This window comes from Tubulanus polymorphus, chromosome 8 (genome assembly GCF_964204645.1).
Source record: "Tubulanus polymorphus chromosome 8, tnTubPoly1.2, whole genome shotgun sequence".
Lineage (NCBI taxonomy): Eukaryota > Metazoa > Nemertea > Palaeonemertea > Tubulaniformes > Tubulanidae > Tubulanus > Tubulanus polymorphus.
The window spans coordinates 1,723,984-1,739,872 of record NC_134032.1 but is presented as its reverse complement, the minus strand read 5'-3'; the positions used below and the strand labels follow the sequence as shown (position 1 = coordinate 1,739,872).

The following is a 15,889-nucleotide window of genomic DNA, read 5'->3' as shown; positions in this document are numbered from 1 at the left end:
CCCCAACAAGGACCTATTGTAGAGGTGAAAATATATATTTCAAAGTAAAATATTCTAGCAGATTCGACAATGTCTAAGAGTTAGAAATGTGAAATATAAGATCTGTGTCGATCTGGGTCCAGTTCCACAGTTGTGAGTTAAGATTTGACCCTGGGTTAAAACATTGAAAATGAACTAACTTTAACTCTGAGTTAACTCTAACTCACAACTGTGGAACTGGGTCCTGCTGTTTATCGTTCAACCTCGTCAATTAAAAGCCCGCATAGAGAACAGCACAGACTTTAACCTAAACGTTTGGACAAAAATCACGCGTTTGTCGCTGAAAACGTTATGTCCGGGTTTCTGAAATACTTGGACACTTTTTGAAACATATTCTGTCGGTGTTTTTTTCTACGACAAAAATGTAATTAGTTTGAATCGTCAGATCGCGAAATTCCAGTTTCAATTCATACCGATTAAGAGTGTGGGGGAGTATAGGGGTGTCCCAGGTTCGAGCCCGGTCCGACACTGATTCTGAGGAATACGTACTAGAAATGAGTGCATAAAAAAAGGGTTCGAATCTGAAACTGATTCATCAGAGTTGTCTCACTGCAAACAGAGGTCTGACAGCAGTACTATTGATTTGGGTTATGGATTGATTTATGTTATTGATTTTCAACAGCAGTTCGATTCATAAATAGAGAACTGCTGCTTCAAAAGATAGCTCAAACTTTGTGACATGAATTAATGTGAAAATGTCGGATTTTGGGATCAACAACTGCTTCAAACTTTACGTCAGAATTTAATGAGAAATGTCACGTATATAGACAGAAATCAATGAGAAAATGTCACGTTCATCGTCACGTCACTTTAGATTGAATGGTTTTTCATCCAACTCAGGTTGGGCTAACGACAATTTTTACCGTTTAGGTAATGTCTTTATCGATAAGATAATTAAGAAGCGAACTATATATACTAGTTGTTTTGGACGGTTGATGGAGACAGCTGTAACCATCTAGATCGTTGAGATCAGTTCGCTGAATAAAGTACTACCGAAGACAGGAACTCTGTGTGCTGAGAGTTGTTTTCTTCTTGGGCGTTTTGTGGTATTTTCACTCACTCAAGCGAAATTCAAAGATCCCGGTGGTGACAGATGCGCACCAGGGGGTGTCCCTGTTCCCACCATTGTAACCCCCACATTACATCTTGCTCATCTTATACTACACTCGCTTTCCAAACCGACGACAACTCAAAAACCAAACTAAAGTTTCTCCAAAACCTTTTCGAATTCCTAAATAAACGAATAGATTTATCATAGCATTGATAGCGTGTAACAACTGCCCCGAATGATACGGACGATATGTGTATCCATCGGGTAAAATCGCCGGTATAAATGTGTTTATTAAAGACATTCCATATTCAACCATAAATACTATATTTAAAGCTAATATCGTCAGAGTTATTTGTCGTCCTTGTTTACTATTCGTCGAAGCTTCATCTTTGACGTCGATTTGTTGAAGTTTGTGTCTCAGACGAGCCGCCAACCGAACCAACATCATCATGTGTACGTTACAACCTAAAACAATCAAACCCGGAATAAACTTCAGCACAATTTTGCCAAATACAAAATCGTAATACAAAGCGTATTGTTTATTCTTAAGCAGGAGTTTCCTTTGTACAACATATTTACAAGGCTGACCGGGCATCCTAAAGTACGTTTCTAGATCCCAAATCGTCGGAAAATCGAAAATAAATGTTAGAATCCAAATAGCAACCGAAACACGAACTGCGTTACGAATCGTGCATATATTCCTAGCAGACAGCGGGAATCTGATAGCTACATAGCGGTCTAAGCTTAATGCGAACAGTAGCCACGAACTTGTGGTCGTCGTCATCTGGAAGATGGCGTCCACGTAAAGATAAACATGGCGTTTATATTGTTGATAAATGTGGTTATAGTGAAGATATTCTAACGAGGTCGAAACAAACAACATCTCGCGCCCGAACAGCCCGGTCAGACAGTTCACGCAATCAGCTACAGCCAGCATCTTCAAATATAGAATACTGCTACCTCCGAGTGTCATCAGATGGAGTACAACAAACGCGAGACAGTTCGAGATGATACCGATCGAATAAAACGAGCCCCGCGCATAAGTCATTATCGCCCTGTAGTTTAATACGATCGAAGCGTTACAGGGAACACAGCAAACCTGCCCCGGGTCTGACGTTTCATTCACCGACATTGCGCTATCGAAAATTCGATACGGAAAACCGCAAGAGAGACCGTTTACTCGATTCGCTCTGATCAGACACTGCCTTCCTCAATCCCGATATTCGCTTGAGTTCTGAAGTACAATAATCATCTTCTGCGTTGTCGTTATTGTGTCGACCCGCGGTGGCCACACGGTTTACAGCATCAAAGGCTGTAATTTCCAGAACTGTATGCCTACGGATAGTGGAAGCATATACATATTCATAGGACATGCATAGTCTATGTATCAGGTCTATGATTGTAAAGATTTTGTTAACATTCTGGGCGCCGAATTCACTACGAGTTTTAGAATGTTTGACGTGCTACTGATTCAGCGAGATCTCGGTAGAGAATTTTCCGCTAGTAAACACGATATGAAACTTGAGATTAAAGGATGTTGGTTGTGAGACACTACACTTGACTCGTCACCAGACAACGCACTGGGCACCACTGACTAGACAACCCCTTGCAACACCGAGTTTCACTAGTCTATGGCTTAGTGGCTGGAGAGCTAGGTCCCAGGTTCGAGTCTGTGATGGTTAGCGCCATGTGAATATTTTGACATGTTCTATAATCGTGGAAGATAGTCCCCGATACTTGACCTATTTGATCGACCTTCATTTAATTCTTACTTCCAACATAACTCGAAATTCTTAATGTCATATGAAAAGTGTTGAATGTTATAACGATATTTCTACATTAATCAGTGATATGTTTTATAATTATCATATTCTCACTCCCAGCTACTGATGTTATCGTATTAATATACATTTCATAAACACTGTATTTCAGTTTTAATGTTCTTGTCGAGGACTTTCTCTGAAGCCTAGTTAATTAGACCGACTGCACACGGGGATTTCGATCCCTCTTGTCATCCTCACTGCACTTTCTACCTCAATAAAGATAGAAATTTGACTTCATGCTCTTCCTCCATATCTTTCTCGAAATATTCTATTTCAAGGTTTATCTTAACTAAATAAAAAAACACCTGAAGCCAGTTCCATAGTCAGGGCTTAAATTTAAGACCGTTCTAAGACCAACTTAGTTCTATAGCTAATCTAACAACTTAAGATCAGTCTAAGACCAACTTAGTTATATAGCTAATTTAACAACTTAAGCCCAGTCTTAAGACTTGAGACCACTTTTGGTCTTAGGTCTTCACTATGGAACCGGCCCCAGGCTCCTGCGTCGCTTTTGAGAAACCAGTGTACAGCGAAAACACGGTATCAATTTTAAATGGCCTTGACTGCAATTTTCTATTCTATAATTTCTTGAGTTCATGTCGGATAAAGTCATCAATGATTATTTCACTGCATTTCTACAGCGGATTTTCATACAGAAATATTCACCAATTTCCCGTCCCAGTAAAAGATATATGTAAAAATTTATCACAAAGTTACAAACATAGAATTGAGTGAAAATATCATAATAAAAATCTTTCTTCTCCTGAGAGATTGGTAAAAATACTGTTATAGTGGTTGGAAGTGTAAATATTGCAAATGCGAGTGAAACCGTTACGAGCATTATTGTCGTACGTTTTGATTTCGCGGTTTTCTGATCGGACGACACCAATTTTGAACCTCTGAATAACTGAATTATTATGACAGAATTTGATGCAATGATCAGAGTTAATGGTAAAACCACAAGGTGGATGACAATTATGGCAAAAGCTGTAATCTGATCAATCAACTTGTAGAAACATCCAAAAGACTGGTCAGTAAACTGTATCGACAAAGTAGGTGTGAGATATAGAAACAACGAATTTACTACGGTAATTATCAATATAACAAATCTAGCCACTCTCGGTGTACATATCAAACGAGATTTGATCGGGAAGAGCACAACCGCCACGCGTTCTAGAGATATCGCTACTATAAACCACGCGCTATTGCCACCGGCAAGAGTCATTACAAACTCGTAGATTTTGCAAACTATCAGCGAATTCATGAAGAATATCGGACCGTCTTTATCGCGCAAGAGAACAAACTGTAAAACGGGCATCAGCGTTAAACTGATGCAGTAGACAAAATCACTAGCAGACAGAATGATCAGATAGTTAGCGTAAGATAAACTGCGGAATCTGCGACTTATCATTATCAGAAAAGTAGCCGAATTTCCGAAGGCTCCTAACATGAACACGACGGGTAGAAAGGCCAATGTCACAGTGCGGTAGATTCCAGACTTGTTAACCACAGACATGAGAACGATATAACTGTTATAAACTCTGCCAATTTGCATCTGAGTTGAATTCATGATTCGTAAGAGTGTACTGACTGTCTGAGAGTGTACTGACTGTCTGAGAGTTTACTATGACTGTCTCAGAGTATGAATGTTCTGGAACTGACAGTACTCTCTCGCGTATTGGAAAATTAATTCAGCGTTCATATAAAAGATATCATTCAAGTCTTTATTATAGCGGCAATTCATTTGTAAGATTTATCGTTCGCATCACATTCCTCAGAGATCTAACTCAATTTTCTAAAATTTGTGAAAGTTTATTATTTGTGTAGAATATGAAATTGAAGCTAAATTGAATGAAAATGTTCGTTGTACCATTGTAAATGGTGTGATATGTTCAGTATAGTAAAACGTCTGAACAGGTTGTAATTGACTGTCAGTTTTATACAAGCGAAATACAGGTTATTTGACTCATATCAAAATCAGTTTGAAAACTTCTCTGTCATCTGTGAAGACCGTTATTCTCAGCGCAAGAGACGTGACGCCACTTCGCTGTGAACTCGTAGGCCGCAGGATCTATGACCAGCTCGTGGCGCCCTCTCTAGCAGCGCTCGTGACGCCACTTCGCTGTGAACTCGTAGCCCGCTGGCTCTATGACCAGCTCGTGGCGCCCTCTCTAGCAACGCTCGTGACGCTCACTTCGCTGTGAACTCGTAGCCCGCTGGCTCTATGACCAGCTCGTGGCGCCCTCTCAATTTTGGGGGATTTTTACTGAACTGATTTCCAATGAAAGATCCAGATTGTCTGGCTACCTTTGGCCCTGAAGATGCTGTTTCCAATTGTAATTGATACCCTAAGGTGTACTTAATTGATTCATCATTGATTGGTTGAAATATCAGGGTCTTCTGGCTGTATATGGCCCTGAAGATTCTGTATGAGTTAGATTTAGCTTATACCGCGCGTAGATTTTGATAAAGACGTATCGCATGCATGGTCGAATTTCATATCAAAATCGTAGAAAAGGCCCGTTGTATCAGCAGTACATCAGCAGTAAACCCTGTATAGATTTGATGCTTATACCCCAAAACAACTCGGTGTACTCGGTGGTTTACTTTTGTAAAAAATTTCATATCGAAATCTTGGAAAAGACCCGAATATCTTAACGCTAATTAAAGAAATCCCACAATTCGAATTTTATATGATTATTAATCCACGTAAGTTCGGAATACATTTACAGAAATGCGATTTTGATCGGTGGATTCCGTCAATTATTAGCAGTAATCGGCAATTAAGCTCCGAGATGTATTTTTGTTTTTTGCCCAAATTATTGTCAAAATCATTTTTTTGGGGGGTTTGAATAGATAAACGCACTGATTTTTAAAGTTTTTTATGCCGACGTAATTTCGGAAGCCGCGGTCACGTAAATTCGGAAACCTAACACGTAAGTTCGGAAATGCTCTGTACGCCGATTTAAACGCAGCTTGTATGCTATTGAAAACGGGCGATACCATGTTGTTTATGGGGGATATGGGTTATACCAATTTGTTAGGGATGGTAGCATCACAACCGCACAAATGGCCGTTGGAGGGAGTTTTTCGTCTAGGTAATTAAGACAAAACATAGATCGCATTTTGTTTAATATTTGATATATATTGCCTATTAGATGGCTTATAACATAAAAAATTCGAATTTCCATGCGCGTTTCAGAAAAATCACGAGCCGGTTTTCATTTTTTGATATTCCCTCGGCTTTACGCTACCCACCGTCCCCAATGCGACGAATAGATGTGCCCAGAAGTCAAACCCGGAAATGATTTGGAAGATTGCCAGATTACGGTGTTTCCACGTGGATTTTGATGGATTATTAGATAGATGATGTACCGTTATCTTTCACACCTAAGCTTTAGATACCAAAACTGTATCTTAACTGTCATACAAACTACATGGTTGTCACGTTGGAAATCAAACGGTGGCCTAGACTGTAAGTGACGGGAGATGACTGCTTAATCATGCAAACACGAAGAATGTTTGGCTTGGGAAATTGATCCTAAAATTCATCACACCTGAAAGGAGGACCGTTAGATAAGAAGGTAATAAAATGGAAAACTGAGAATGTATGTAGGTCTATTAAAGGCAAAACACTAACAACAGCACATTTTTATTGCACAACTAAATAGGCCTACTGGTGCCGGTAGGCTAATAAATATTATAAAACATCTTACGACTGTAGAATAAAGAGATAATACATAATCGTAGCCAATAACAGAAATAACTTTAATGATTTAAATAATTTTTTCTTAACAACAAATACGTGTATATATTATCAACAGTACAGTAAAACATTTATGTACATATGCAAGCAAATAAATCGCAACTTTTCACAAATTCGGCAGCCCGGAAAACCATCTGAATCCTTGTGTTCACTACTTCAGGTGGTTCCAAGCTGTTTACAATATTTTCAACCGGATGATCTTCTATGAGCTCCACGTCCGGCCAAACGAACAGATTTTTATTGCAATATTGTTCCAAAAATTGCACCGACATTGTTTCTCCGTCATTCGATATTTCCAGAATCTGCAAATAGTTGAATATATAACTATCCGTACATGAATTCTATTTCTCCTTTTTTTCAGTTAAAATTTAGCCGATGAAACATACCACTCCGAAGTAAAGGTGCTTTCTGCCTTTCTGGCCCTCTTGGTATAGGGCTACATATGAACCTTCACTACAATGATAATTACCCAGTAATGATAGATTATTCATCACTATTAACCAGGTAGGCCTATTACATGTTTTTAAGCTAAGCATGTAGTAATTTACCTTATATTGATCTCGTGAATCAAGTTCACGCCACTTGTTTCAGGCACACTCACAGGATCCTGAAATTCAGATACACATTGTAGCCCTTCTCAATTTTAAATTCCAAAAAACTTATTTCATTAAATGTTTAATTTTCATAGGCCTACCTCAACTACACGATTTTCGTTTTTTTTTTCCTCGACAGGAGACTCCACTGGTCTTGAGGACGCCTGAAATATTTATAGACTAAGTACCTAGCAGGTCAAGAATCATCACGATGTACCGGGAAATGAATGAACTCACAACTCGACCGGAGGTTGTCCCTGAAACTTACACTTGTTGCACATTTCTTATTTCTCTCTTGTCGTTCTAATTTCTTGTTTTCTTTCTCTTCTTTTTTCCGATTTTTCTCGAGAGCTTTCGCATAAGCATCATCTGCTGTGAGGATGAAATATCGTTTCGAATCTTCTGTGCGATTTTTCGAGCGACGACTTTCCACAATCGGATATTTTAAAACATCCTTGTCCGAGTCAGCTTGAAAATGAGATTAGAAAGGTAATTTCACGTTCTAACAATTAGTTGAATCAAACAGACCCATTTCATTTGAGTCTCACCTGGCGATGATGAATTGTTGAAAATGTTGGAATGAATGTTAATTTCGTTTGATTTCAGGGATTTCCATGCCTCATACAGGGAATCTCCCGCGACATCATATCCCTCATTGTATTGACGTTCAAATTGTATTTTCATTTCAGGTGAGATAACCGACTCCAACGTCTGTAGCGCAGTACTATAAGAACGAGAATTGTTCACCGGTAGAGCCTGAAAAAAATATCAAACAGTATAAGTATCTTTCACTAATTTTCAAAAGTTAGAATAAAATATTTTGAATTGAATTCATTTCAGTTTCTTGCAAATTTATTCAGGTTTATTCAGGTTTTTAAAAGGATATCTTGCATGTAGCAGCTCTCCAAGGACAGAAAAATGCTGAAACACAGAAGTAATTCTAAAAGTTTGTTAAAGCAATCATAACGCTATCGTCAACTGTTATTAGTGTAACTATGGAACAAAATTCATCAAGAAAAACGTAAATTTTTCAAATTCTATTGCATAATTGTAATATGTTACCTCGCTTGGTGGATTTTGATTCAATTCAAATGATTGTATTGGCAATAATGAAGCAGGATCTGATATCTGAATATAAATAAATGCTAGTCACTTATATATGAGGACATTTTAGCCGATACAATACATATATGAATGTATAACTCACTATATCGCGAACAGTTGTTGTAGACGGTAAGTACGCCTCGTTTGGTATGGCATATGGGTTGAAAGGAAATATTCCGCAAGACCTGAAACCATTGATAAGCATATCTGGTGAAATGCTCTGCCAAGCCTTGCGAAATATTTCGAAGAAGCAGCTTTTGTTTATCACTCTCCCCGGGTAATCATTGGAGAATTCTTGACATAAGCGGTTCCAGCTAGATTTTAAAGTCTTGAAACACGTTCTGTTTATGTAAAAATAAACCATTAATATTATTGCTACAATATACTACAAAGAGTTAAGAAAAGGATTGTGGTGTTACCTATCTAGGGGTTGCAGCCAGTGTGATGTATGCTCTGGCAACTCAACTAGAGTGATTTCGTTCTGTCTGGCTAATTCGACTAGTTCTAGAAAGTTGTGACTATTATGGCCATCTGAAATTAATATTTGTGGACATGTTTGTCCGATTGCCGGAAGGAAGCTTTCTCGAAACCAAAGTGTGGCAATACCCTATAAAATTCAAAGATAAAATACATTTAATGGTTAGAATATGGTGGATTTCAAATAATTGTTTAATATTTTTGTTGTTTTAATAAATACCTGTTTAGTCCACCCTGTTTCTGAAACTGACAGAGTTGTTCCAGCCGGAGCATTTATCGAATCCACCGATTGCAGCGAAGCGACAGTTTTCCTTTGAATATGACGTGTGGTGCCAGCATTTGCCCTGAGGCATTACCACACGCCATAACAGTAATCGTCTCCCGGTTTCCGCTAATCCGTGACTGAACGTACTTGCTTCCTTTTCTGAAAAAACCAAGTAGGCCTATTCATTAAGGTATCAGCAGAGAATTGTAAAATTTAACTGTTTCTAGATGATATATTAACAATAAGAATATAGTTGTAATAAGATCAGTGTAATTGGCCAGTTCGTTACATCAAAAATCATCAATTTGCCCTACCTTGCTACGATTTTCCCTGGTACGTGGGTCAACTGAACCCCGGTTTCGTCAAGGTTCCAGATGTACATTGGCTGAATACCAGCCAATGCACTCTGGATGGCCTTGAAATAGCTGCCTACTTTTTTCACGTTCATGCACTGGTGCCTAACAGCAGCAGTGCCCTCTGGCTTTCGCAACGATACACTTGGGTGTCTGGCTTTAAAGCCAGCCCAAAACTGGTCACTAGGAACAACCTACAGATATAAATACCGGTATATATATATATAGATTTTTTTAACTTATAGGCCTACATACCAAGCTGAGAATTAACAGATCACAAGTCAATAGACATACCTCCTGGAATGGTTTGCCGCGTTTGAGTGCCAAATCACCAGCATACCTCATAAAATTACTTTTCGAAAACCCATACCCCAAATCAGCTCGGTTCTTTGCAAAGTCTGCAAGTTGTGTCTCATCCACCATGCTGAGATGGGTCGGCCTGCCTAATTTTGCTGTTGCATGACAGATTTTTCCACTAACTCTATCATGCAGAGTTGATTTTGGTACAGAAAACTCACTGGCTGCTCTCAATATCGAAGAGCCTGATTTCACTGATTCAATCGCGTTGGTCATTTGGTCTTCTGACCATTTGCAATAAACCTTTGGCATCCTGGAAATAAAACCAAATTTTAAATTAATCAATGCTTACAGGGAAAGGGCACTGTCCTCGGGCCGATAAAACAGCAGGGTCTAAGACCTTCAATTTGTGGTAGTTTTTCAATTTGTTTTAATTTTATTAGGCTGCTACAGTCATTAGCCACAAGGTCCAACTAATTATAGGCCTAAGCTTAAATAAATTCAATTTTAATCTAAAAAAGTTGTTTGTTGTTTTGAATTAGAAATAGAATCGTTCATTTCTAGGAAAAACAGCTGTGTAAACATACGCAATAACAATTATACATTATTTCGGAACTTCCGAAATTACGTGGAGGAGCCGTGAAAGCTGGGTATGGGATTTCCGAAATTATGTGTAGGCGTTTGAGTTTTTGAAAATCGCCGTTTATGTAACAATGAGCGTATTCCGATAGTAAATGAATGTTTATAAACAAACTATCGGCTTCCTAGAACTTCGCGGCAGTGTTTACGTATCGGCTGCCACGAAATGCCGTAAAAGCGGGTCGAATCAATAGTGTACTTACGTGACCGACTTTAGCGATTTGCCGCGCTGATTTCGTGTGCCAGAAAGAAATGCGTACTACGTCATCAAAATGGCGCGCATTCCCGTGGAATTCCCAGGAAATACCAACCTACTCCCCCTTTTTCAAATTTAAGCTAGTCCAAATAGGTATTCCCTCTCCGCGACCGCGGAGAGGCTGTAGAAGAAAACTTCCGAACTTATGTGGTCTTGCGAAATTACAGTGAGTTACCCTAAGTTCGACCAATCATCATCTGAGTTAAATTCATGATCTATACTAGAATCGCGTGTTAGTGTACTGACCGTCTTATAATGAATGGAGACCGGCCGCGTCCTCTCGCATTATCGGAAATTTATTTTCCACGTTTTAGAAATCGTTAAAGTCTCCGGCGATATTATTCATCCGTACGGTTCTATTGACCGCATCAAATGAGAAATCAATTCTCACACAAATTATAAAACAGATTTATGACATTCTATTGTTGTAAAATGAATGTAGGCCTAAGTAGATTAAGAATAATTCCCCAACAAGGACCTATTGTAGAGGTGAAAATATATATTTCAAAGTAAAATATTCTAGCAGATTCGACAATGTCTAAGAGTTAGAAATGTGAAATATAAGATCTGTGTCGATCTGGGTCCAGTTCCACAGTTGTGAGTTAAGATTTGACCCTGGGTTAAAACATTGAAAATGAACTAACTTTAACTCTGAGTTAACTCTAACTCACAACTGTGGAACTGGGTCCTGCTGTTTATCGTTCAACCTCGTCAATTAAAAGCCCGCATAGAGAACAGCACAGACTTTAACCTAAACGTTTGGACAAAAATCACGCGTTTGTCGCTGAAAACGTTATGTCCGGGTTTCTGAAATACTTGGACACTTTTTGAAACATATTCTGTCGGTGTTTTTTTCTACGACAAAAATGTAATTAGTTTGAATCGTCAGATCGCGAAATTCCAGTTTCAATTCATACCGATTAAGAGTGTGGGGGAGTATAGGGGTGTCCCAGGTTCGAGCCCGGTCCGACACTGATTCTGAGGAATACGTACTAGAAATGAGTGCATAAAAAAAGGGTTCGAATCTGAAACTGATTCATCAGAGTTGTCTCACTGCAAACAGAGGTCTGACAGCAGTACTATTGATTTGGGTTATGGATTGATTTATGTTATTGATTTTCAACAGCAGTTCGATTCATAAATAGAGAACTGCTGCTTCAAAAGATAGCTCAAACTTTGTGACATGAATTAATGTGAAAATGTCGGATTTTGGGATCAACAACTGCTTCAAACTTTACGTCAGAATTTAATGAGAAATGTCACGTATATAGACAGAAATCAATGAGAAAATGTCACGTTCATCGTCACGTCACTTTAGATTGAATGGTTTTTCATCCAACTCAGGTTGGGCTAACGACAATTTTTACCGTTTAGGTAATGTCTTTATCGATAAGATAATTAAGAAGCGAACTATATATACTAGTTGTTTTGGACGGTTGATGGAGACAGCTGTAACCATCTAGATCGTTGAGATCAGTTCGCTGAATAAAGTACTACCGAAGACAGGAACTCTGTGTGCTGAGAGTTGTTTTCTTCTTGGGCGTTTTGTGGTATTTTCACTCACTCAAGCGAAATTCAAAGATCCCGGTGGTGACAGATGCGCACCAGGGGGTGTCCCTGTTCCCACCATTGTAACCCCCACATTACATCTTGCTCATCTTATACTACACTCGCTTTCCAAACCGACGACAACTCAAAAACCAAACTAAAGTTTCTCCAAAACCTTTTCGAATTCCTAAATAAACGAATAGATTTATCATAGCATTGATAGCGTGTAACAACTGCCCCGAATGATACGGACGATATGTGTATCCATCGGGTAAAATCGCCGGTATAAATGTGTTTATTAAAGACATTCCATATTCAACCATAAATACTATATTTAAAGCTAATATCGTCAGAGTTATTTGTCGTCCTTGTTTACTATTCGTCGAAGCTTCATCTTTGACGTCGATTTGTTGAAGTTTGTGTCTCAGACGAGCCGCCAACCGAACCAACATCATCATGTGTACGTTACAACCTAAAACAATCAAACCCGGAATAAACTTCAGCACAATTTTGCCAAATACAAAATCGTAATACAAAGCGTATTGTTTATTCTTAAGCAGGAGTTTCCTTTGTACAACATATTTACAAGGCTGACCGGGCATCCTAAAGTACGTTTCTAGATCCCAAATCGTCGGAAAATCGAAAATAAATGTTAGAATCCAAATAGCAACCGAAACACGAACTGCGTTACGAATCGTGCATATATTCCTAGCAGACAGCGGGAATCTGATAGCTACATAGCGGTCTAAGCTTAATGCGAACAGTAGCCACGAACTTGTGGTCGTCGTCATCTGGAAGATGGCGTCCACGTAAAGATAAACATGGCGTTTATATTGTTGATAAATGTGGTTATAGTGAAGATATTCTAACGAGGTCGAAACAAACAACATCTCGCGCCCGAACAGCCCGGTCAGACAGTTCACGCAATCAGCTACAGCCAGCATCTTCAAATATAGAATACTGCTACCTCCGAGTGTCATCAGATGGAGTACAACAAACGCGAGACAGTTCGAGATGATACCGATCGAATAAAACGAGCCCCGCGCATAAGTCATTATCGCCCTGTAGTTTAATACGATCGAAGCGTTACAGGGAACACAGCAAACCTGCCCCGGGTCTGACGTTTCATTCACCGACATTGCGCTATCGAAAATTCGATACGGAAAACCGCAAGAGAGACCGTTTACTCGATTCGCTCTGATCAGACACTGCCTTCCTCAATCCCGATATTCGCTTGAGTTCTGAAGTACAATAATCATCTTCTGCGTTGTCGTTATTGTGTCGACCCGCGGTGGCCACACGGTTTACAGCATCAAAGGCTGTAATTTCCAGAACTGTATGCCTACGGATAGTGGAAGCATATACATATTCATAGGACATGCATAGTCTATGTATCAGGTCTATGATTGTAAAGATTTTGTTAACATTCTGGGCGCCGAATTCACTACGAGTTTTAGAATGTTTGACGTGCTACTGATTCAGCGAGATCTCGGTAGAGAATTTTCCGCTAGTAAACACGATATGAAACTTGAGATTAAAGGATGTTGGTTGTGAGACACTACACTTGACTCGTCACCAGACAACGCACTGGGCACCACTGACTAGACAACCCCTTGCAACACCGAGTTTCACTAGTCTATGGCTTAGTGGCTGGAGAGCTAGGTCCCAGGTTCGAGTCTGTGATGGTTAGCGCCATGTGAATATTTTGACATGTTCTATAATCGTGGAAGATAGTCCCCGATACTTGACCTATTTGATCGACCTTCATTTAATTCTTACTTCCAACATAACTCGAAATTCTTAATGTCATATGAAAAGTGTTGAATGTTATAACGATATTTCTACATTAATCAGTGATATGTTTTATAATTATCATATTCTCACTCCCAGCTACTGATGTTATCGTATTAATATACATTTCATAAACACTGTATTTCAGTTTTAATGTTCTTGTCGAGGACTTTCTCTGAAGCCTAGTTAATTAGACCGACTGCACACGGGGATTTCGATCCCTCTTGTCATCCTCACTGCACTTTCTACCTCAATAAAGATAGAAATTTGACTTCATGCTCTTCCTCCATATCTTTCTCGAAATATTCTATTTCAAGGTTTATTTTAACTAAATAAAAAAACACCTGAAGCCAGTTCCATAGTCAGGGCTTAAATTTAAGACCGTTCTAAGACCAACTTAGTTCTATAGCTAATCTAACAACTTAAGATCAGTCTAAGACCAACTTAGTTATATAGCTAATGTAACAACTTAAGCCCAGTCTTAAGACTTAAGACCACTTTTGGTCTTAGGTCTTCACTATGGAACCGGCCTCAGGCTCCTGCGTCGCTTTTGAGAAACCAGTGTACAGCGAAAACACGGTATCAATTTTAAATGCCCTTGACTGCAATTTTCTATTCTATAATTTCTTGAGTTCATGTCGGATAAAGTCATCAATGATTATTTCACTGCATTTCTACAGCGGATTTTCATACAGAAATATTCACGAATTTCCCGTCCCAGTAAAAGATATATGTAAAAATTTATCACAAAGTTACAAACATAGAATTGAGTGAAAATATCATAAACAAAATCTTTCTTCTCCTGAGAGATTGGTAAAAATACTGTTATAGTGGTTGGAAGTGTAAATATTGCAAATGCGAGTGAAACCGTTACGAGCATTATTGTCGTACGTTTTGATTTCGCGGTTTTCTGATCGGACGACACCAATTTTGAACCTCTGAATAACTGAATTATTATGACAGAATTTGATGCAATGATCAGAGTTAATGGTAAAACCACAAGGTGGATGACAATTATGGCAAAAGCTGTAATCTGATCAATCAACTTGTAGAAACATCCAAAAGACTGGTCAGTAAACTGTATCGACAAAGTAGGTGTGAGATATAGAAACAACGAATTTACTACGGTAATTATCAATATAACAAATCTAGCCACTCTCGGTGTACATATCAAACGAGATTTGATCGGGAAGAGAACAACCGCCACGCGTTCTAGAGATATCGCTACTATTAACCACGCGCTATTGCCACCGGCAAGAGTCATTACAAACTCGTAGATTTTGCAAACTATCAGCGAATTCATGAAGAATATCGGACCGTCTTTATCGCGCGAGAGAACAAACTGCAAAACGGGCATCAGCGTTAAACTGATGCAGTAGACAAAATCACTAGCAGAAAGAATGATCAGATAGTTAGCGTAGGATAAACTGCGGAATCTGCGATTTATCATTATCAGAAAAGTAGCCGAATTTCCGAAGGCTCCTAACATGAACACGACGGGTAGAAAGGCCAATGTCACAGTGCGGTAGATTCCAGACTTGTTAACCACGGACATGAGAACGATATAACTGTTATAAACTCTGCCAATTTGCATCTGAGTTGAATTCATGATTCGTAAGAGTGTACTGACTGTCTGAGAGTGTACTGACTGTCTGAGAGTTTACTATGACTGTCTCAGAGTATGAACGTTCTGGAACTGACAGTGTGTTCTCTCGCGTATTCGAAAATTCATTCAGCGTTCATATAAAAGATATCATTCAAGTCTTTATTATAGCGGCAATTCATTTGTAAGATTTATCGTTCGCATCACATTCCTCAGAGATCTAACTCAATTTTCTAAAATTTGTGAAAGTTTATTATTTGTGTAGAATATGAAATTGAAGCTAA

General features: G+C 38.9%; 3 protein-coding genes and 3 long non-coding RNA genes across 6 annotated transcripts; 2 read left to right on the top strand and 4 right to left on the bottom strand.

Annotated features, from left to right (window-relative positions):
- Positions 1–1,199: 1,199 nt before the first annotated feature.
- On the bottom strand, positions 1,200–2,222 carry LOC141909992 (FMRFamide receptor-like). The gene has a single exon (XM_074800682.1). The coding sequence runs from the start codon at positions 2,220–2,222 to the stop codon at positions 1,200–1,202; it is 1,023 nt and encodes a 340-aa protein (XP_074656783.1).
- A 4,135-nt stretch (positions 2,223–6,357) lies between these two features.
- LOC141909922 (uncharacterized) lies at positions 6,358–7,552 on the top strand. Its single transcript, XR_012619796.1, has 3 exons — positions 6,358–6,497; positions 7,041–7,183; positions 7,412–7,552. It is a non-coding gene; the product is annotated as an uncharacterized LOC141909922 (long non-coding RNA).
- Positions 6,441–8,063, bottom strand: LOC141909921 (uncharacterized). The gene is made up of 6 exons (XM_074800603.1): positions 7,821–8,063; positions 7,541–7,740; positions 7,374–7,436; positions 7,228–7,286; positions 7,066–7,132; positions 6,441–6,981 (listed from the first exon to the last, which is right to left on the bottom strand). Exons 1-6 carry the CDS (start codon positions 7,954–7,956, stop codon positions 6,751–6,753), a joined length of 756 nt encoding a protein of 251 aa, XP_074656704.1. The 5' UTR covers positions 7,957–8,063; the 3' UTR covers positions 6,441–6,750.
- On the top strand, positions 7,635–8,272 carry LOC141909923 (uncharacterized). The gene is made up of 3 exons (XR_012619797.1): positions 7,635–7,761; positions 7,962–8,047; positions 8,133–8,272. It is a non-coding gene; the product is annotated as an uncharacterized LOC141909923 (long non-coding RNA).
- Positions 8,085–8,636, bottom strand: LOC141909924 (uncharacterized). Its single transcript, XR_012619798.1, has 3 exons — positions 8,480–8,636; positions 8,335–8,400; positions 8,085–8,193 (listed from the first exon to the last, which is right to left on the bottom strand). It is a non-coding gene; the product is annotated as an uncharacterized LOC141909924 (long non-coding RNA).
- Positions 8,637–12,327: 3,691 nt separating this feature from the next.
- Positions 12,328–13,350, bottom strand: LOC141909991 (FMRFamide receptor-like). Its single transcript, XM_074800681.1, has one exon. It carries the CDS (start codon positions 13,348–13,350, stop codon positions 12,328–12,330), a length of 1,023 nt encoding a protein of 340 aa, XP_074656782.1.
- Positions 13,351–15,889: the final 2,539 nt, after the last annotated feature.